This window comes from Parasteatoda tepidariorum, chromosome 11 (genome assembly GCF_982258835.1).
Source record: "Parasteatoda tepidariorum strain Cologne lab strain chromosome 11, Ptep-v5.0, whole genome shotgun sequence".
Taxonomy (NCBI): Eukaryota; Metazoa; Arthropoda; class Arachnida; order Araneae; family Theridiidae; genus Parasteatoda; species Parasteatoda tepidariorum.
Window position 1 is genome coordinate 43,970,810 of NC_141765.1, and position 24,119 is coordinate 43,994,928.

The 24,119-nt window shown below is 27.3% G+C and overlaps 2 protein-coding genes across 6 annotated transcripts in view; one reads left to right on the forward strand and one right to left on the reverse strand.

Moving 5' to 3' along the window:
- Positions 1–21,928, forward strand: part of LOC107457068 (MOB kinase activator-like 2) — a 227,045-nt gene extending 205,117 nt beyond the window's left edge. For all 5 annotated transcript variants that reach the window (XM_016075120.4, XM_016075116.4, XM_016075115.4 and 2 more), the window contains exons 2-5: positions 9,989–10,152; positions 10,299–10,395; positions 13,562–13,686; positions 17,981–21,928. In XM_016075120.4, coding sequence (XP_015930606.1) covers positions 9,989–10,152; positions 10,299–10,395; positions 13,562–13,686; positions 17,981–18,594 — 1,000 coding nt within the window. In that variant the 3' untranslated portion in view covers positions 18,595–21,928. The remainder of the gene's footprint in view (positions 1–9,988; positions 10,153–10,298; positions 10,396–13,561; positions 13,687–17,980) is intronic.
- The window catches only part of LOC107457067 (zonadhesin), a 33,366-nt gene continuing 31,175 nt past the window's right edge, over positions 21,929–24,119 (reverse strand). The window contains exon 16 of the mRNA XM_016075114.4: positions 21,929–23,146. Coding sequence (XP_015930600.1) covers positions 22,509–23,146 — 638 coding nt within the window. The 3' untranslated portion in view covers positions 21,929–22,508. The remainder of the gene's footprint in view (positions 23,147–24,119) is intronic.

Here is a 24,119-nt window from a genome sequence, read left to right on the forward strand (position 1 = left end):
ATAGAGTGAGCGTTCAGTTCAATGTCTTCCTCCTTGTAGGAAGAGATTGCGTTTACACGCGATGTGCTAAGGTATCTTTCTCCTGATAATGGTAGAAGAAAAAACTTACCTAATTGGTTTAGGCACACAATTACTTTGCTTGCGACAATCTACTTCTATATGCATGGATATTTACTTATTAAACTAATGATTGATAATATTCGTACTTTATTACTCCTGTTTTATATTTATTCTCAAATTGAGAATTGTAATATTGGGGGTTTTGAATATTGGGAATCGTTAAATTACATGTTAAAGATTAGTGTATTTCCATTAATTTGTTAAAAAATCAAGACAGTATTCCCATATATTTTATGGCCATTAATACTGTCAGTATTTATCATGCATGCTCGTTAAGTACATTGTTTTCGGAAATGTGATACACTTCCGAATTTGAAAAATTATGCGTATCACCATGAAATAAATGTCAGGTTCATTTTCATTAAATTGATTTATTGTTATTTGAGTATTAACATTTCGCCTTTTATTCCTGTTTTAAATATTTTCCTTCGCTTTCTATAAAACTTTTAGTTTACAAGATTAAACCGTTTACGCGGAACATTTTGTTCTGTACATAAATAATTATAATTTTCTTAGCATCATACTATACTGATATGAATTTTAACTATGTTTAGCTTGTTGAATAAAAACCAAGTCAAATGCTTTATTAATTAATAATTGCACATATTAAAATTATTGAAATGATTCGAGTTTATTTTATGATCGACTGTTTCGTATGCTTTGTTGCTTTCAATATTCTATTTACAAAGAATTAAATTTCACATGCAATGATTCATTGATTTCTTTTCATAGGCTAACACACCGCTTATAATTTTAGGTTTCATAAATATTTCTCATCTGAAACTATTTACCCTTTCCCATAAATAAATTTGACAAATAAAAAATTTTTTTTTTCTTCTTTGATTTCGTAATTTTTATTTGCTTCTCTAATTTTTTCTTTGTTCGAAACAATTTTCATTTATTTAAGGATAAGATTCCATTATTTTTGTTAAATATGGTGAAATGCGTAATTTTTGTACATTTGTTTTTATATTGATGGTACTGCAGTTTGAAAATAATGTTCTCATAATTTTTTTTTATTTTTAATTTCCGTAATTTTGTGTATAAGTTCAAATGCACCTAGATTAGTGTGATAAAATTATTAATTTATCTATGTGGGAAATTTTAACCTATAAGTAAAGTTTTATAAAATGGCTTAAGATTATTCTAAATTGGACAAACCTAATTTAATAATTGATTTAATGTATTCATTTGTTTCATGTATATGAATAATTATGGATATCATAAATATTTTTAATTTTATTAAGTGCGTTGTGAAGTGCTTAGGTAACTTAAATATAATTCTGAAACAATTTTTCCTATGTTTTCATCCAGAAATGATTTTTTTTCTAATGTCACAACACAGTTAAATAATCTTTATTTATCAGGTGCTTTTGATCTCAAATCTGTTTAAACTTTTGATCTGAAATCTGTTTAAACTTTTGATCTCAAATCTGTTTAAACAAGTAAGAAGGGAAAAAAAACTGCCATTTCAATATTTATATTTCGTATCTTGTTAATTTAATCGTGCTAGATGTCCGAAACATCTCAAACAATATGTAGGTGTTTTCACGAAGAGATATAAAAATGTTCATTTTCAGAATAATTTTGTCTCATTTTTTGAATTTCATTACTTCAACTAGCGATCCATGCAGCCCATAAATGACAATATCCTTTAACCTTCGCGAAAACCTTGCATGAGTTTTCTGACATTAATGTAGTTATGCGATATTAACTATTTCGGTTGATGCTAAGAAATAAATATTCGTGACTTAAAAATGTAAACTATTTTTGCACGTGTTTACATATTTTATAAATATACTTTATATTATTTATAAATTTTCTTTTTGCTGTTTTGAAGTTATCAGAACATGAAATATCCTTCTCTTTAGACTGCTTGTCAGATTTTTTTTTTTTTTTAAATTATAGGCATTTGTATCTGTTGTATAAGTCAGATTCGAAGTAATTAGCCTTATTTCTATGTATTAGCCTTATTCCGTCTTTAATATAAAACTAAATAATTTTCTAATTGTATTAAATAATGAAGTTTCAAAATGTTTCTTTACTTATGAGGCATATTTGTAATTATGCGTAAAATTATATAAGTTCCTTTTAACACTTTTACGCAGATGTGATACCATTGTTCCTTTTGCCTATATATATTTTTCTGGCTCTCTAATTACAAGCACATTTTGGTATTTTTTAATTATGAAAGCAGTCTAATAATTATCAGAAAAAATCTGCAAGATGAATCAGAATTTGTACAAAATATAAAATCCAAACAAAGTAATTTTAAATTTTTTTCCCCTTCTTATTCAAAAATTCTTCAATAATTGATTTCGTAAATAAAAGAAATTTTAATCATGAATAGCTGTTTCTCTTAGCGCTATGTCTTAAAAGCTACATTCCTAAAATAAATTATAAAAAAAAAACTTTCCATGATGTCAATTTATAGCTTTTGCGGAAATAAAAATACTTATGCTTCTATCGTTAAATATCAGATTGTTTTATCAGCTTGTATCATGAATGTATTTGCGCAGTGTGTATTAGATATACTTGGCCTTAACCGATATACATACTTCTTCGTTTATCGTTTAACGTTATTATCATAGGATTAATTTTTCCACCCGGAATTAGAAAAACTTTGTTCGATGTCAGGTTAATCTTAATTTCTGATTCTGTCTAACGTATTTTTATATATATATATGTATGTATGTATCTAACATATAACTGGAGATGAAAAAAAACTTTTACGTTTTTAAAGTTTTTATATAAAAATCCCGAAAGGCTAACAAAAAATAGGTATTTCCCTTCATGTCATTTAGGTACAGCTGATGTCAAATTTTCTCTTTTTATTAAAAAGGTTTTTTAAAAATATGATTTTATTTAGAGGACTTATATCTAGTCACTTAGGTGAGGCGTTGCCTGTTTGTCAAACTATCATTTCCTCTTCCTCTTTTATTCATATGCAAAGAAATATTTTTCATTGTAAATGTTTGCAATGTCAATTTTTAGATAAATGTATGTTATATTTAAATTTTCTCTCAGGTTGTAATTAAAATTCCTAATTTAAAAGTATTTACTACAGGATACAAATTCAAGTAACATTAATTTAAGAAAATCTATAAGAATAAATAAATGATGAAGAAATCGAAATAACTCTCTTTTTTTTTTATCCATCTTTTGGTTTTTTAATTTTATTTTACAACTTTTAACATTTTTATTTTAACTTTACGATAGATGAAATAAGCAAACAAAAATGATATGGGGAGAAAAAAAGAAGCAAGTCGTCCGATTGTTGGTGGGCAATAGCTTGCTTTAATTATGTTTTTTTTTTTTTTTCGCAATTTAGTTACGGGAAATTGATTAGTAGTAGAATTTTCATTTTTACAGCCAAGTACTCTTTCAAGTCTGAAGGTGATCGACTACATTGAATAAGACATTTTTTTTTTTACAATTTGACTAGGAGTATCATTTTGTTAATCTTTAGCATTAGAGTTAATCCTTAAAAGGACAGTCCTGTGAATGAATAAGTCACCACTTTAAACCTTTAATATTCCTTCACTGTTTGCAAATACTTTTATTTCAAGAAAATAAGCAACTAATTTAGTCCTCTAAATCTGTCTTGTAAATTATAATTTTAGATGCTGAAATTGTTCCGATTACAAAAAATTAATAAAATCGCCCAACACTGTCAGTGAAAAACATTTCTGAGCGGGGTCATAGTTCGGCTGCATTTAAATCCGTACAAAAATTTAAACTTTGATTTTATTTACAGAATTTATCAACAAAAAAAACTAATTTAATGACTTTGATGAACTAAATCGAATGATGTACGCATAAAATTCAAAATAGTTTATTTTTAAGCTGATGCTTAAATTTTTGGGAGTTGTTTTCAAAATGTTATAAATAAATTCTTTTTTACTATCTCACCAACGCCTCTTATATTTGTTTTAAAGAAGAGGCTACATTATTTCCTTCATCATAACAGATTTGAATAATAGTATACGAGACATTTGAACTTCTGTACAGATATTAATTCGTTATAGGTCTTAGGAGCAAAAGTAAATAGCATTAATACTAATTTACAGTAACGGCGCTCGATGGCTGCTAATATGTTAATTTTGCTTTAAAACGCATTAATCTTAATAGCTCATTTAGATATGGTTGAGCAATAATATAGCTGTTGTAATAAATAGTCTTTGATTAAATGTGAATGTAGTTCAAAGCATTTATGCTCGTCAAACTGTCTCTTTTTCTTGGATTTCTATAAAATAAAAAGGAAAGATTTTCATGTAAATAAAATATGTAAAAACTCTTAGTTCGTTTTTGTATTTTTTTTCTAATAAAAATATACGTATTTTTATAAAGGAAGACTTCTTGTTTTACAACTGAGACTTATTTAAAAGTTTTAAAATTTTCTTTTCATTTAAAACAAATTCAGTGTAGTTTCCAAATCATAAAAAATGCGTGTCTTTTAACGTAGGTTAAGAATTACTACATTATTATGCATGTGTTTTTCTTTTTTAACGCGCGTGTTATAAATTAATAGAAAATTCGCTTTAAATTTTTTTTTCAACTGGAGAATATTTTTAAAAGATATCTTATGAATTTCGCTGTGGATTTTTCAAATTCTTTTTTCCCTCTATTTCCTATCCATTGCTATTTCCAGCTCTTCTAATTATTTTTCCACTTGGAAAAACCTAGTTGTCAGGAGGTAGACATGCTAGCCTCAGGTGAAGGACAATTGTTACGGCTGGTGGCGTTTACGACCTTTTATATTTAACTTTTCTCTGTTCAGAGTCCAGTTATTTCGATTACTGTTATTGTCAAAGATCCTGGATTATTTTATTGTTTTGCTTAAAATATCATTAAGTTATATGATTTATAAACATGTTTATCATTGTTTGATTATCATCTGTGTTACATTTCTCAAAAGAAATTTGTGCTCAAAATTATACTCAGAGCAACGGTTCTTTCGTACAATGTAAATGTTTATGCAGTACTTTGACGTCAGATTTTGTTGGTGTCCTTGTACAAAATTACTACCTGTAATGCAAGATATTGTATTAAACTCGTCAATTTCTTTTCAAATGTTAAAAAAAATAAGATTAATTGTAAGGGAAAATAGCAGTATCGTCAATTAAAGCAATGATTGGAAAAAAGTGTTTCAAACATATTTATCTGGTTTTAAATTTTTCCCTATCTTTCCTCAGGTAAATAAAGTTCCTGGTTTAAATTTTAAGAAAAAAAAATAAATAAAGACCTTAACAAACTTATCTTCAACTTACCGGATAGTTTCTGTCTCTTATAACTACATTTGCAAAATATATTTTAATACTAGTATAATATATTTTAATACTAATGGAAATATGTACATAATAATGGAAGAGGGGAAAAGCATTACTGAAATACCTTTTATTTATTTATTTAAAAAAATTTAAGTTGTGTTGTGTTTGCATTTAAAAAAAAAAACCCACATAATCTAAAAAACAAAGATGAAAAAGAATTATTTGGAACCCTTGAGTTATTTGCTCTAAAATTTTGTGTTAATATTAGTGAGATATTTTGTATTTATAGTATGTAATATTATGGAAAGAAAAAAAATGGATATGCATTTAATTTAAAAGTATCAGTCGTACCTATATCAATATTCCTGAAAGATAAAACTCAGTTTCGAAAACTGCGAAAATTTGAAAATAAAATGAAAAAAAAAAGTCTAGTTATTTCTTTTTGTTTCAATTTTTATTTTTTCTTCCCAATTACACAAAATAGGGATTTTAATTTTGTTAATTTTCTATCTTTCAAAATATCATTTGCTTTCTATACAAACGTTTTTGAAATATTTTCCGAAACATCTGGACTGCTTATCGTATTACTATCTAGACGTGAGTATGTTGACATAATTTTGTAATACGATCTAATTTTTACAAATTATTTTTTTTTAATGTATAGTATTCAGATATTTCTATTGTAATGTTGCCGTTTTAGCAATTTTACCTAAAAGTACGAAACAACTGCATTACTTGAGTGCGTAGTAAAATAAATTACGTCGACAATATTGTCAATATTTGTATAGCCATACTAACTGTAGTAAACCCAGACTTTTGAATTGAATGGTTCTTCATGATTTACCAATATTTTATTACATCCTATTTTAGCTCATGGTCCGATTTTGTTTTATTACAAATTCATCCTATTATAAAAAGATATATACTACTTAAAAGTTGTTCTGTGTCTTCTAAGTTTCGTCTTTCTCCTGTACGTTTCGCATATTTAAAAAAATAATAAATATCCTTAACTTTCAAAATTTAACTTCTTATTTTTCAAATTGAAATTATATTGAGCGTATTTTAATTAATCAATATTGATGTTCTGCAGGAAAACATTTATTAAAATCACGTCTCTTAAAAATAGTTTTAAATAACAGTGTCAACTTCAAGTTTTAGTGTGTATGAAAACTTTCCGAATCTCTCAACCCCTGTCAAAATAAAATTCTGCTTGTGACAAAAATATTTGTTCATTATTGATCCAAATATTATATTAATTAATGGACGAGGGCTTACCAATAACTCTCCCCTCAAAATATAATCAAATGCTATTTTATAACTATTTTATGAAATTCATGGTTAATTGAGGGCTTTTCAATATAATTAATGAAAAATACACTTTAAATGAAAATCTGAAAACTTTTTAATCTAGTAAAAAAAAAGAAAAAACGGGAGGACCGGAAGTAAGAGCTTCCGGGATGCTACTGTTTCCTGATAAGCCAAGACTAAAAGGATGTAAGGTATCATTTCAACTTAGACCCTCTTCCTTTCGTTTTTGTTTTTGCAAATATTTTCTCGATGAAAAATAGTGCTTTGTTTAGAAATTTTGGTTCCAAACTGCTTCTACAATGCAGCAAATTCTGTTTATTTAAACAGTCTTAAATAACCTATACATACAATTAAATTGTTAGGCATCACAGTAATATTTTATAAAGCTTTTCTACAACAATACAAGTTATTGGTATTTAACTTTTTGTTGCTTATAAATATTGTAAATAACTTGGAAATATGTCTTACTAACATTTTTGCATGAATTTTATTTTGTAATACATACTAGAAGAATATTAGATCGCAATGTGATTAATTGGCATACAGCAAGCATTCCGTTTATGAAATTTCTTAAATTTCTCTAGTTTTTCCAATATTTCAATTCTAATTTTGAAAGCTAAGTTAGATAGATAGGTAGAAAATTTGACGTATTATTTCTTCCTAACCTATTCACCCGTTTTAACATTCGAGTTTTTATTAATAACGAATACCGTGTATTTAAAGATGCGAGGCTGAAATTTACTTATTACTGAATGCCAATTTTTAATTAAAAGACAAAATTGGCGATAAAATTTTTGACTTATTCAGATTTTTGGCCCTAAAAGTATAGGGATTATCATTTTATTTCATTATATCACTGGCATTACGTGGCCGGGATAGCCTGGTTGGCAAGGCGCTACGCTAGACTCACGTTTGTGAGAGCGGGAGTTTGAATCCAGTTGGTCGAAGATTCCCCGTGTGGTAAACGTTGACTGGTGCAGGTTAAATCAGTCGGGTCACACAGTCCTCGACGTCCCCATAACAAATCAATACCTCTGGGGATACTGAATTGGAGATTGATTGTTCTCTGATTCAGGTCAAAATTACGATCTGTGGTCGAATAAATGGATGTATGAATGGGTCCGCCCTGTAAACGGGTGTAGTAGAAGTCGAATTCTTAGCCATAGATGGAGCCACTGAAAAACAAGAACAATCCCCCCCCCAGCCTTAATGACCGACAACAACAACTGGCATTTCGTAACTTAAAATTGTTTTTGAAAACAATTATAAAATTGTTTGTTCTTAATTTAATTTAATGCAAGAAAGCATTTTAAATGTTTTTTTTTACTTATTAATGATTAAAAAATGGAAATTTGTATAATATAACTTTTTTTGTATTATGTTGAAGTAACTTAGTGATGTTAAATGACAAAATTTATATTGGTTAAATAAATCCAATCAGTAATTTAAAATGCAACTTTTTATTTACAACAATAAACTTTTATTATTTTCAGGAACCAATTTATTTTGAATTTTGGCATTTAAAATAACATAGTTTAACATTATGTAAAAACTTCATTATCATATATTTAAAATAGAATCGCCCATTATTAAATTTAATAAAGAAACACAATTACAAAGTATTTTTTGCATGAAACTATCGCAGATTCTTGCAAAACACGCACCCCAAAAAAAAAAATAGATAAAAATAAGAGACGAGAACATTCTATTTCTCACGTAAGTGAACTTTTTGGGTCTCATTTTATTAAAAATAGAGAGATTTTTCATAGCATTACAGTTTCCCACTAACTCTAATGCTTTTAGAGCTTCACAGTGCATGCATAAAAATTTCCCAACACATCAAATGAGTCTCTAAGGAGCTGGAAAATAAGATTATCGTTGCAGTTAATGTAAGAGAAACGCTATGCAAAATTTCTTTCGCTACCCTCTTTCTTTGCTTTGTTCAGAACTTAAATCCATTGAAAATAAGTTAATATTTAGAGAATGTATGGTTTTGTGCTTGATTTCGAAACTAAATTAATTGGTATATCTTATTCAGTTCCTTCAAACCATGAAAGAAAAAAAAGCTTTGTAAAAACTTCATCATTAGGTTAAAAGTTTTCTCACTTCGTGAAGTTCCCTTCTGGTCTGTTCATATTTGAATTCTTTAAATTATTTGGTACTTAACAATCATGTGAATGTTACTAGCTTTACATTATTTGGTACTTATTGAAAATTAATGATGCTAGCGTTGGATCTGATAGATTGATGTATTTCTATAATATCTGTAATATGTTGCATTTTTTAGCACAAACGAAAAGAAATTTTTATCAGATCTATATTTAATAAATAAAACATTTAAATTTTTTTAAAAATGCAATTATTTGTTAAAAACTTATGAATTTTTTTTATTTGCTTATGAATAGCATCGACAGATGCATTTTTAAAATATTTGTACGGTATCTAACACCATAAAATTTAACTACCTGATATGTATGGGCTGTAACTTTATTATAAAAATAAAGTATTTAAACAAGATTTGAAGTTATATTTTACTAATTATATATAAAATGTGGTGGCTCAAGGGAGAGAGAACTCACCTCCCAATAAGGTGACCTGGGTTTGAATCCCTGCAATGACATGTCAATACAAATTCAGCACCTGACTCGCACCAACCACAGTGCTGGCGTAATATATCATCAGTGGTAGACGGATCATGGATCAGAGTCCCTTTTCCATCAGGCTAACCATGGGAGGTTTTTGTGGTGGTCATATGCGGGTTAGTTACATCAAAAAGTCCTCCACGAAGACAAATTTCTCCCAATACTTGATCCAGGTGTTCTCTTGTCTTATGGATTAAGTTCAAAATTACTATGCTTCAGAGTTGAACAATGATAGTGTTTAAACTCAAAATTGAGTTGACTGTTCAACAACGGTTATAAAATATTAAAAATAAAATAGCTATTAATATAAATAATCAAAAGTATATTTCAAAATTCATTAAAAACATAATTTGAGTTTTTCCTTATTTGTTTGCATCCTAAGAGCATATATTCAGCTAGTTAAATGGCAGCATCATATACTACTGCTTCATAACTTTGAAAGAAATATTTTTAAAAAAAACATTCTATTAGGTTGCAAAAAAGGGTGTGTTTTACTTTTCTTATGTGTCTAGAATCGAAGATAAAGAACTAAGACGACACATCAAATGCATTCATATTATTTCTCTTTTAATATTATTTATCTTCATATTTATTTATTTTTTGATAGTGTGATTTAGCATAGTATTAAGTTATACTTTCTAATTTCAGGAAGGCTCGTCGCAAAGAAAAAGATGCTGTTACAACATCTCAAGAAGAATCTAAACTTTATTTAGAACAAGCTGTTTTGGAATGTAGTGTTCCTGAAACTAGGCTTAGAGAAGTCATAGATTTGCCACCTGGCATAGAATATAATGAATGGCTAGCTTCTCATAGTATGTATAATTATTTTATTTTTTGCATTTTTTTGCTCTTTTCTGAATATTGATTATTATTATTTAACTTGTATTATTTTACTATTTTCTGAATATTTGTAGTTACAATTGAAAAAAATATTAATCTTTTCTTTTATTTATTTTAGCAATAGCATTTTTTGATCACACAAATTTAGTATATGGAACTATATCTGAGTTTTGTACAATGTCAGGTTGTCCAGATATGAATGGTCCAAATGGAAGGTATGGAATTTTCTTTTCTTGACTGTGCATTTCAGAAAATATGCTCGAAGTTATTTAAATTATAAGTAAACTTTGCATTCAAATTTTCTATATGAGAATGAAAAAATTTTTTAAGATTTGCATTTAAAAGTTGAAAATTCTTTTTTTTTTTTAAAAAAAATCCACCATTTATAGAACTATTAGCTTAAAAGGGTATTTTCCCCCCTTCCCTACAAATATTGCACTTTTGTTCTGTTTTTATGTGAGTATATTTATATTCTTGCATCTATTTTTTTTTATTGACTGAGCGTTTTCACCTGTTTTTGTTTCCAAAAAAAAACTATCCCCAATTCTTGTTATTTAATGGGAAAGTCTTGTATTGAACTGAAATTCCTATACAAACTTGTCCCACATTAATCTTATAAAATATGAATGCACTATTTTCTTATATTTTAACATTAGGTGCTAACACCCTTAATAAGTAACATTCACAAGAATAATAAGTAATTTATTGATTTATTCATTATTTTCTTACATTTATTGGTGGATTTCATATTAGGTAGCTACATAGCTGAAGAAAGTTGTAAACTGTATAAAATATTAAAATTTGATTTCTTAGTCAAATTATATTAAATTAATATTTAAAAAATTTTATAAAGTTTTTTAAAATAAAGATTTCTTTAAAATATAATTTACACTGTTTATTAATATAATTTAAATGTTAAATGTTAATATAATTTAAATGTTTTAAATTATAAAATATAGTTTGAAATAGTCAAATGTAAATTTTGCTTAAGACTATTAGTCATTACTTTTCATTGTTAAAAAATTCTGTCTTTAGTGAATTAGTGACAAAAATGTGCTATCCAAACAGTTTATAATAGGTCTATTTCTAATCAGGTTTTAAAAAAAGTAAATGTTGCCTTAAGATAGTCTGTTTACTTTTATTTTTTGTGTTGTGAAAATTTCTAATTTCAGTTAGTTTAATAAATCTAACAGTTCTTCTTGTTTTATTATTATAGCATTTAATTTTTCTATTCAATATTAATATTCGTTTTTATTTTGCCATTATTTTTCTAGCTATATAAAATATTTGATAATCTGCTGAATGTCATTAAAAAATAAAAATAATAATATTTGCTTGGATTTGCTATAAAGTTGAGTCCTTACCTAATTTTACTTTTATTCATTTAAGTAACAGGGTGGCCACCCACCTGGAAAACCTTGAAAACCTGGAATTATCAGGGAATTTTTTTTATACTGGAAAAAACCTGGAAATATCAGGGAAATTTGGATGAAAACCTGGAAAAATCAGGGAATTATAAAGAAAAGCTGGAAATTGTTTCTTTGATAATTTTTTTAATTTCACTAATTTAAATTATTTCATCCATTATACCCACTTTTTTTAAACAGAAATGTATCGCCAAACAGTTGAATTATCATCAACTTAGCGATACTTTGCTTGAATCAAAATTTGCTCCATTAAACTAGAATGCCACATAAAATTCTCCCACGGGTGCTAAATTCTGTCCTTGGGCAGAATCCATTTATGGCTCAAGTTTGTTCCGATGCTTTGGTGGTAATTTTTTATTTTTATTTTGACAAAATGTTCTTGTATTTTTAACTTTATAAAATTCTCCAAAAATTAGTTGGTTATAATTTAATAATAATAGATTTTATATTGCACTCTTTGTCTGAAAGCTTTTCTACTCCCATTCAAAGAAATCTGTGAACTATTTTTTCTCAGCAAACCAACCAATCACACATTTTTTTACAATCACTAACAGCAATGTTTGTCGATAAATCATTACAATTGTTGCATTAATGCTAATTTTTTCTATTTCATTTTAACCTTTTATAACATATTTTAAAAAAATGATTTTTTTGAGAACCAACTATATCTGTATTAATATTTAATTTTACTCTTTTGTTGGTCAATATATGATTTTTGATTCAAAATTTCGTACCAAAACATTTGAAAAATAAATAAAAAAATCTTGACAAATTGTCAAAATAAATTATTTTTTAAAAGGTATGTTAAAAAAACAAACATTTTGAATAAAATATTTTATAATATAGACACTTTTCTTGTACACATCCTACACTTTATAAGAAAAAAGAAACAAAAACCTGGATATTTTAGGATTTTTATCTGGAAAACCTGGAAAAATCAGGGAAATTAGAAATCTTATTTGAGTGGCCACCCTGAGTAAGTAATGCAGGTTATAAGACATTCAGTTCTATATTTTGTAATATTCTCAATCAAAAATAAATTTGAAAGAGATCTTTATAGATAGCAAAACCTGTAAACTGTATATCTTTTTTATGCATAAAATATAGTAAGTATTACTTGATATAAATGTTGATTTTGATAGCAAATTAACTCAAGTTATTAGAAACGCTTTTGATTTAGATCCAATATAAGCAATTTTCTTGTGCTATTATCTTAAAATATCAATGTAAAAATAATGAAATGCACATATGACTTTATTTTAAATAAATTTGTGGTTATGGTTACTTATTTGTGGGTACATTTTGGTACCAGGTAATAAAAGATGCATACATCTATTGTTAACAAGATAATTTAATACTTGATTTGCCTAAATATACAAAATCTCCACTTTTTTTTAAACAAAAAGTGAGAAACCAGGAAAAAATGAGAAGCATTGTTAAAATATCAGTGACTGTTACTATTTGAGGCTGCTACTTGTCATTTTATTCAGTGGTAGTGAACTAAAGCAGAATATTTTGAAATAAACAGAATTTTTTTGCAAAATTATTATAACCTACGAATTTACGCATTCATTTATATGACCTTATATGTATCAATTAAAAAATTACTTGTGCTTAGTGGTGGACAAAATTCTTTAAATTCTAATTTATTAAAGTACTAATACATTACACTAAATACCACTAGGCAAAATATTTTCTGGCAATGCCGAGAATTTGTAGTTTTTGGAGTCTCTGCAATAGGGGTTAACATCGGTTTTCTTTTAGAAAATTTAAAAATTATGCCCATAAAATTGTATGTTCCTATTGTTAAGTCTTAGCAAAAATGCAACAACACATACTTAATACTAACTTAACAAAGCATTTATAAAAACCTAACGTGATATTTTTATAGTTGCCAGTCTGTTTTGAATCTGAGCTACTCTCTTGTTTATTTATTTGTAATTTTATATTTTAGGCAATACCTGTGGTTTGATGAAAAAGGAAAAAAGTGCAAAGTTGCTGCTCCTCAGTACATTGATTGTGTTATGACATTCACTCAAAGAACATTATATGATGAATCAATTTTTCCTACAAAATTTGGTTTGTATATTTCTTTTATGCATCACATTATTTTTATCAATATTTTTACATTTAGACGGTATTTTTTAAGCTTTTATTTATAAGTAGTGTTGAACAATTAAAAGAATTATAAATTATTTATTCTAACTAATGTTAAAACATGAGATATTTCTAAAATATTTTGAGTTGTTGCAAAATTTCTGTTTTTCATTAGATTTAAAAGAATTTTGACAATCACAACATTTAAAAATTAGACTATTATATTTTTATAGTATGAGATGAATGTGAATTAGATTTGTTTTCGTTTACTTGGTATGTATTTGTATTGTTTAATTTATAACAAATTGTTTCAATATTGGGATCGTTCTTTTTGCACATTGAAAAAGGCATAGTTGTGTATAGAATTGTCAAGCAATTACTGGAAAATTTGTTTAAGAAACTCAAAAATTTTTTTAATCAAAAATGACTCATCTTGCAGTTCTAAGGTTAATATATAACTATATTTCCTTTTAAGTTTTCACAAAAAGCAATTTAATAAATCAATCTGAAATATACTTTTCAAAAACTCATTTTAGATCCTAAGTCATGCTTTCAAATGTTCTGTCAGAAGTTTGTTCTGGGAGAAGCTCATAAAATTGAAAAATTTAGTTTCCTTTTTGTCTTTTAATAATAAATGAAGCTGTATATTTTATTGATTGTGTTATTTTATCCAAGTATGAGTTAATAGATAAAATTTTGCTATATATATCAATATTTTTATTATTGCATCTCAAATTTTTTTTATTACATTTATTTTTTGCTTGATAGAACAATCTCTTATTGAAAGTTAGTTTGCTCACCGTATATAATAGTGGTTGGACAAAATATAAACCAAAACATCTAATAATTTGACAAAATTTTGCTTAACTAGATGAAGTTAAATTGTATGGGCTGAAGTATGATTAAGTTCTTAGGTGTTTTTACTTTGTATATTTTATTTCACAAAAAGAATTATAGTTTAATAATATGATTTTTTTAAAAATTGCTTAAGTAAAAGTTTGTGAAAAATAATATACTTATTAATTAGTGGTGTCTAGGAGTAAAATATTAGGTATAGGTTAAATATATTCTAGTTATTACTCAGCGTCAAAAGCAGTGCTTTCATTTCAATATAAAAGCCGTTTAGTTTTAGAATCTTGTATCTGTAAAACTTCAATCTATTTCATATTAAAATGGCTTTTTGGCATTTAAGGAGTCCCATGGTTCATTAGTTAAAGTAATAAACTGTCATTGTGAAAAACTGAGGTTCGATCCCCAGTGGTGGCTTGAAGCCCACCCAGCTTCAGATTGCTGGGTACCAGCTTGTCTGAAGTAAAGGCTACCTTTGCACAATGCTGACCACATTGCCACAATCATGCTGTTGGGCACAAAATTGTGGAGCCTTAACATCCATGGTCCTTGGCCAGCATCAGGCTGTAACAGGAATGTGATGTTGTCAAAATACTAATCATTGTTTAAGCAGATTTCATAATTATTTATTTCACATTTTTTAAATGTTTGAAAGTTAGTATTCAAATGATGAAATTACAAAAAGTTGTTTTTTGTAATTTGTTTGAGGATATAAATTTTTTAAAATCAGTTCATGTTTGTTTGCCCATAAACACTTTATAATCTTGTCACTAATTGGTTTTCATTAATTTTTTTTTATTTCTATAAGATATTTCATTTTTGAAAACGAAAGACTTTAAATTATTTTTTTTTCTTATTTTTTCTTAAAATTACATTTAAATGTTTAGAGTTTCTCTCTTCATATTCAAAAAGATAACATTCATTATAATTTCTTATTTATAATAAATGTTTTCTTTGTGTTTTGCTATTGAAATTAAATCTTAAGCTAACAATTTATGTTAATTTGTAATGAATTCCTGCATACATGTAATGAATTCTCCATGCAATATTACATTCTTTTATGAGTCTCATTGAAAGCAAGATTCCAATTTTCATTTCAAAGTTGTGAAGAATATAAAATCAATTTTAATTTGTCTGATTAATTATGTATAAATACTATAATTAAAATGTTGTATTTAACTTGCTGAATGAATATTATTCATTAGATATTTTGCCGCATAGAAGCTTTGTTGTTTCAAAGCCTTAAGATATATGAGCCATATTACTAATAAACCTTTGATTTACTGTAATTATTAATCTAAAACATAAAATTTTGTAATCGAATACAGGGCTTGTAGTTGTCTTGATATTCTTGAAGAAAAATATTTTGTCCTTATTTTTAACTTTTTGTTCTGGTAATCTTGATTTTTGTGTGTCTCTAAAGCATCCTATTTTCTATGAACACAATTGCAAATTGATTTGAAGAATTGAAAGATTTAGATTTTCAATCCATTATCTTTTCATTTTTATTAATAATGCTTGTTAATGGTCACCAACTTGGGGACCATTAGCTAGTTATAATGCATGGTTTTCCTAACCCATTGGATTTATTACAAAATTTTTGCAAATAAAATCATTTTATGAAAAATGAAACACAATTAATTATTCTAAACTATCAAATTTTTATGGAGATGAATTCAGAGGCTATCAGCAAATTAATATCTGCATATGCAATAAAAAATCTTGTAGGGTAGAGTTTTTTTCTTTCACAAATATTGATTTATCTCTTTCATCTGATTCTCAAAACGATCAATTCCAATCTAGAAAACAGTAATTACATCATGTCACAGAACTTTCAAATATTGAATTGAGGGATCAACCACTAAATTACCTTTCTACCTTTCTTCAAAAAGGTAATGCTGCATATTGAGTTTTTGTTTTGAAATTATTGAGACACTACTTTTTTAAAAAAAATTTATAAAAGAAATCTTTCATTACAAATTTTAATTAAAAATTGGTATAAAGGAATATTAGCTAATAGGTACTGGTTATTTTTTAAGCAACTTCTTTTTTATCAGCACGACAGCCCTTTGTAGGCCTTGCCTGCCCCAACTACATGCATTTTTCAAGATTTCATATCTATGGTGATTAGTCTCCGATTTTCGCTTTCCAGGCACTTAGGTTTTTTACAGTGTCCTCTAGCAGTCTGTTTGATCTCCCTCTGGCCCTAAGATTACATAGGTACTTTTAAAAGTTGCAATAGCTACATTAATTTATAGTCTTCCCTAGACATGACCAAGCTGTCTTTACCTATTGTTCTAGATGACTTGTATTATCTGTGGCTGCTTATTTAACTCAAAGTTATATCTAGTTTGTTAACAACTTCTCTTGTTTTGAGCCAAAAATAATCCGAAGGATTTTTCTTAAAAATTATTCAGGGGGCACTGAGTGTCTATATTAAGAATCCAAGTTTCACTTGCATTGACCAAGACAGGCAGAAAAAGTCTTTCTTTTTTATGGGATAAAAACAGTACTATAAAAATTTTTCTATGTATATTGATCTCAAATCGTTAAGAGTTGCTCAGCTCTCCATTTATGAAATTTTACTGAAACTGTTGAAACTTTCTGAACCAAACAAATAATCCTGAAATTAACTGTAATATATTATTCTTTTGCGATAAAATATGACCTAAGAAGTTCAAATTTTACTTTTTTTTAGTTTGTCATTTGTCTTTTTTAAAAGAAATTTGGTTTATGTCAACTGTTCCAAAAAATATCTTGAATTTTATGCAGATTTTTTTGAAAAATGCTTTCCTGATTTTTTCTTTGGTCCACTACAAAGCCTATCAAATCTATATCATGGATCTTGAATATGTGCAGTTTTCCATCTTCACCAGAAGTTTTATTTAAAATTGTCGATTTATATTTTTATTAATGATTTATCAACAATTTATTCAGCTGCATTTTTCACATCAGTATTAAAAACAATCCTGCTATAATTTTTTTACCTCATTGGTATACATTTCTTTATGTTGGATACTGTGGTTATTACAGAATAACTAATTTGCTATCATTAGAGTATCATATCAGTAAAAAATTTCCTCCTAAGTACACAATTCATTTTTGTAATAAAAAGAAAACCCTTGTAGATAGGTTCTTTCACTCCTATAGGAAATTTATAGCAATTTTACCAATAATCTCTTTAAAATGAATTTTAACAATACTTCCAATTTAACATTTCAAATACCTAAATTAACTATTTTGCTTCTAACTCTGTGCTTTTATTTATAACCTTCAGACAAAAATTTACCTCACTGTGCATTCTGTGGTTATTAAAGTTCTAAAGTTTTTTTTATAACATAACAAAATTGTTGGAATCACATTGTATGAATTTATTTGGAATTGCAATGTTAAGATTATTAATTTTTATAAATTTTTTTTGTTGCAGATCGTGACTTCCCTAGTTCTTTTGAGTCAATTGTCAAGAAAATACAACGATTGCTATTTCATGTCCTGGCTCATATTTATCATATTCACTTTAAAGAAATCGTGCTTTTAAATATGCACGCTCATTTAAATTCTTTATTTGTGCACTTCACTTTGTTTAACGAGCGATTTAACATCGTTGAGGAAAAAGAAACAGAGATACTTAGGGATCTTGCAGTAGCTTTGAAACTATATGGTGATAATTCTGATGCTGCCTCTGATTCAGAGGATAAAAGCAAAGCAAGTGCTACTGCCACACCTAGTGCAATTGCATCAACTAGCGCAATCGCTCTAGCATCTACCGATGAAGCTGCAACTGCTGTGATAGAGGATACCAATGCAGCCGATTCAATAAAAGACTGTGCTGTATCAAAAAGTAATGAAAACTCCAAGAGGCCTCCAACCTATTCGCAATCCTCACAATCGATTGCCTCCTCCATCTCATTGGCCTTACATTCCCGGTCCAGTTCTGGAAGCCATTCAAGTTCTGGTTCATGTGCTATGGACTCTGCTTTATTTTCTCATGGCACACCGCCAACACCCAATTTTGGTTCCTCACCCTTAAAGTTCCAATAGAAAACCTTTGTTATTTTTCACCCTGGCCATCCACTAAACAATACAAAACCTCAATAAATGTGATAGTCTGTATGCTATAGTTAAAGGAAATTAAGTTCATTGCTGCTATTTAAAAGAAAAAAAATAACAAACCTTAAAAAAAAATTATTTTTTAATCTATCAGTAATTGTCAAACTAATTATAAAATAAATCAAACATTAAATGCTTTATCATTTTTATTAAATAACTAAATTATCAACATTTAAACGAATTACTTTTCTTAATATTTAAAAAAAAAAGTTAAGATGACTTTTTTGAATATTTTAAATGTGCATACAGACTTTCATAATAAAAGTGTTAAAAATATAACCCGATTAGTTTCTATTCCAACATGCATTGGTACTAATTCTTAGCAAATCTCTCTCTATGATATTGTAGCTCTTTTAGACTGTAATGATAGCTTATGTGAAATGTAGTTTTCATAGATATGAAAGTTACACTACTGCAAAGAGTATAAATTTTGTGAATGCTATCAACCAATATAAATTTTTTTTAATTCATGCTCCTTAAAATTTACTAAAATTAAAAAATAGTTTAATAATAATTTCATCATTTTATGATAGATGTTTGAAAAATATTTGTACTATGTATTTAATTCCCTATTTACACCAAAATGATGCAGTCACACAATTTATGCTAGATTCAAACATGTGGTTGAGGAATAGGGTTGGTTTAAGTGTATAGTAATTTTTCATGTATACATTGACGTAGGTCATTACTTATTGTTTAATTCAAGTAATGACAACGTGTGACAATCACTGCTTTGTAGATAGGAAACAATATTTTTTTCATTAAATCACTGAGCCAAGTGCAGTTATAATGCTTAAAAATAATCAAGAATGCCCTTAATAATACATATAACATATGTAACTTGTATTTATCAAAAATAATGAGATTTATTTTGTTTAAGATAAAAATCAAAGGGATATATTATCCTGTAAATTTTTGTAGAGCTGCAGTATAGAAACCGCGCTGTCTTTTTAAATGCATTAAAATATTCCATTTACTTATAAAAGTAACTTAACTCTAGTATATTTTTCGGGAATTGATAAAAGTGTGAGTGCCTGTTATAATTTTTTCAACTGATATATATTTATACATGTATGACAATAGAAGTGAGACAATACATATAAACTTGCATGTAGCATTCGTTAGGCAGTTTAATTGTTGTGTAGAACACCCATATGTTCTTTAAAGACAAACATTAGAAACTTACCAAAAATTGTACATTTTTTCAAATGTGCCTTCTTGTGATACAGTAATGTGCATGATTCATCGTGTGAAGTCTGACATTTTATCAAAAGAGATAAGAATTTTCAGAGCTATGGTCTTCTTGCAGTTTCATGTGAATCTTAAACACAATTGTTATTACTCCTCTAAACCAGTGTCTGGTTTGTTTTAATCAAATTTTGTTTTGATAACTGTCAAAATTGGTACTTAATTATTTACTTTAATTATATCAATTATAAACTTTTTTTATTTAAATGGGTAAAGAATTCTTTTTCACAAAATTATTGCTTGTAGTTTTTTTTTTTTTTTTTTGGTGAGAACAAAAAAAGGTTCTTGGATGGCTAGGGTGGCTTGCACTTGTGGTTATTTCCTACGTGGATAAAACAGTTGTGATAGAATCCATTGCTAAAATGTTGGCCTTTTGACAAAACAGCATGGACATTATATAGCATGTATGACTGTTTCATGAGTCTGTGATCATTGTGCATAGAACTGATATTTCTAGAAAATTTGTGTTTTTCTATACCTTGAGTGTACTTGCTCTTTTTCCCATAAGTAAATTATTAAAAAAAATTATATCTCAAAACCCATATCTTTAACGATATATTTGGTATTATGAAATTTTAACATAAAATGTTTACTTGTAGCGAAAGACCTTGTTTTTTTAATTCGGTTGGTTGTATTATTTTTAAACTTTGAAAAATGTTAATAAAACAATATTCTTCCACAACTAAATAAACTGTTGAATTGAGGGTCCAAAGTACCCTTTTTACAGATGCCCATTGACATCTGTGAAGTTATAATAACTTCTTTATTAACAAGAGGACTGTGCCTATTCAAACTAGATACGACTTATGTGGCAATGATATGACTGTGACTAATTTATCGACTTAGGTGTTGCATTAAATGTTTTTTGTACATAATATATATTTTATTTTAAAAAAAAAGTTGACTGGTTTAGTCACTTGTTATTTCCCTTAAAGAGGACATTGGCTTTCGAAGCTTAACTTTATGCTTGATGTTTTTGAAATATCATTCATAAGATTTATTAAAACTTAAAAGATGTGTATAATTATAATATTTTTAAAATACAGGCTTTGAATATTATGGTTTTATGGGTTTTAGATTAAATAAATATGATTTTTGCTTCTTTCTGATAGTTTCATAGATTGGGCTTTGATGGACATTGTTCATTAATAACACTTGTTCACTAATATTTATTTTAAACTTCTGTTGTACTAGTAATAAAGCCTTTTTCTTTACAATTTTTTTCTCTTGAAGTACTTTCAGGATAAATTTTTAAAATGGCTTGAGGACAAAGCAATTTTTATTTGATTTACATTGGTATTGTATTACCATTACAATGAAACTATAGATGTTTTTGTTGTGCAATTTAGTAGACTGTGTTTCAAAATCTGTGAGATTATACATTTTCATTGCTTAATTTTTCTGATTTTTTTGTTATTTATCAAAATGATTGTAATTATGTGTATAGTTAAAAAAATATGTGTTTAAAGAAAATTTGCTTTATTTACATTTCATTTTAACTTATTTCTATTCTTCATAAGAAAATGTCCTTGTGGTTGTGATAAAAAATGAATTGCACTGTTGTATAAAGAAACCAGCTACATATATAAAACAAACCTGTAATCACATTTAAAATGGACTACTTATCAAAAGATGTGAGATTGAGCTTCAATGAAACAGGTTTAAACTACATTTATGTTTCTTGGAAATTGAATTGTTTTTACAAGTTACTTCTCTTAATTTTATGGACTGTACTTCATATTCATTTTTAATTATTCATGAGTCAAAAATTAAGTTGTTTAATATTTTGTAGTCTTGGCTTCGACATGTTATCAAAAAATGTTAATTTACAACTGTATTTGTGAAGAAGATAAGATGTTTAAGAAAAAAAATATTTGCTGGTTGTTAGAGATTGTGCACATAATTCTAGTTTGTTGAGGGACTCTCAAGTATGTTGCACAATCTGCACTTGTACAGTCCTGTAACTTTATGAAAGATACTAGTCACAGAAATGAAATAAAATAGTATGTTAGCTGTATTTATAATTGCTTGAAATCATTTATTTACATCAATACCAAACTACATATTTGCCTTTTTATTAAAAACACAGACATATGAAATAGCTATTAGAAATTCATAGCTTGAGAAAAAGCCTTGAGGTTGATAAAAAAAACTGAATTACTACTTTAACCTATCAAAATGCCTTAAGATTGTTTAAAACAATTTTTTAAAAAAAACACAAATTTTTATTTTATGTTACAAAATGAAATACTTTGAACGGCAAAGAGATACTTCCAAACTTGCTGCTTTGTAATATTAAAACCTGTTCTATATTATTTCTCAGTAAAATATAAGGAATATTATATTTTAAAAATATCCTTACAATTCAAAGTATTTCATATTACAATAAATTAGCTAGCTTTCTTTCGGTGAACTTTTCAATTTTGATTGATAAACAGTTTTCGGTTAACTCAGCAATACTTGATCTCAAAATTATTTAAGTTAATAAACATATTTTTGAAGTTCAGGAACTAAAACTTTGAAACAATAGACGTAGTTATATGTAGTACTCATATTTGTGTAAACCAGATGGTTGAAATTTATATTTATGAGCGATACTACACAGTGGTGCCAATCATTGCAGATGAAGTTGAATCCACACTCATGGGTAGAGTTGAGCTTTTAAGTTCTGTACTAGCCAAACTTGTTTGTTTTGAAGAGCTTAAGCTTTGAATCGGTGTTTGAGAAGTCATTGGTTCCATAGCTATGGTTGGATTATCTGAGGATTTTTGTGGCAAATTGGTTGTCACAGCCATTGTTGGTTTTTCTGTTATTGACAATTGAGAAGTTTCCTTTGTTGCACTGATAGAACTCAAAGCAGTTGACAAAGAAGCCTGTCCAGCATTTGCAGGGGTAGAAACCTCTTCATCTAGTAGTGTATCAACAATTGGAAGAGATACAGGGAGAACTGGTAGTGCTTCATCAAGTTTTGTTAATAGATCCAAATTAACTTTAGTTGTTAATAAAGCTTTTGGTAATGGAGCTATTGTTGTTAATATATCTTTAGTTGGTGGAGCTTTTGTTATTGATGGCACATCTGTTATTAAGGGCTCCTTTGCTCCTGGCCCTTTTGTTAAAGTGTCTTCCATTATTAATGGAGCTTTTGACGTTAATGAAGATTTTGTTTCATCCCGATTTGAAGATAATGCATCAGTATCATTTCCTTCTTCCTCTCCTTTGTTACGACCATCAAAATCTTTAAAGAAAAAACAATGTGATATGTAATGGGAAATTACATTAGTTTTTATCAGACCAGTATATAGCCACTTTAGCACCATTAAATTCTTCAATTAATCTAATTGAGTTCAATAATATAATTGAAAAAAATGATTTTATAATCTTGTAACTAATAATTAAGATTTATTTGAATATTGTTTGTTAAAAATTCAGTAATTCCCCATGTAAGGGACAGTTCTAATCAAAGGCCATCTTCAATTTAAGGGGTAATTCTGTTGGTCCTGAACCCTTTAAATAAGAATCTTAATATATTTATCTTTTAATATGGTATACTCTGAGGGACACTGAAAAATATTTTAAAAAGTTGGATAGAGACATATGAAATGAAAATTGAAATACCTTTTTTTTTCCTTTAGTATATTTATCACTTTTTTTATGACTGCTGTTTCAGAGAAAGACGAAAGAATAATACACAAGGAAGAAACATCCCATACTGTGATTTCATATTCAAAGACTATTTTTTGAATTGGGAGAAAATAAATTACCCCAGGAGCTGTATGTGGCATTGTGGGAGAACAGTGATCAAATAGGGAAAAAAAGGTTTGATGATTGGAACATTAAATGATAATGATGGGTAGCTAATTCAAAAGTGCATTCCATCATGTAAAGAAAATTTCAATGGAAAATCCCAGTGAAAATTTCTTTCACTTATTAGTAAAGAAGAAGCAAAAGAAGTTTTGGAAAGTTGGAGGCTACAAGTCAAAGTATCAAATAGTTGTACAAATTAAAGTTCAAGTATAATATTTTTATGACTTTTTTGGTGGAAAAAAAATCAGTTAATGAAATATATATATCTGATTTTCCAATTAAATCACATTTTTTTTTCGTTTTTACATACTCTCTGAATATGAAGAAGAAAAAGTCTGAACTCCAAATGTGACTCTTATTAGGATACAATACTTTCTTTTACATACATAAAATTAATCTTTCTT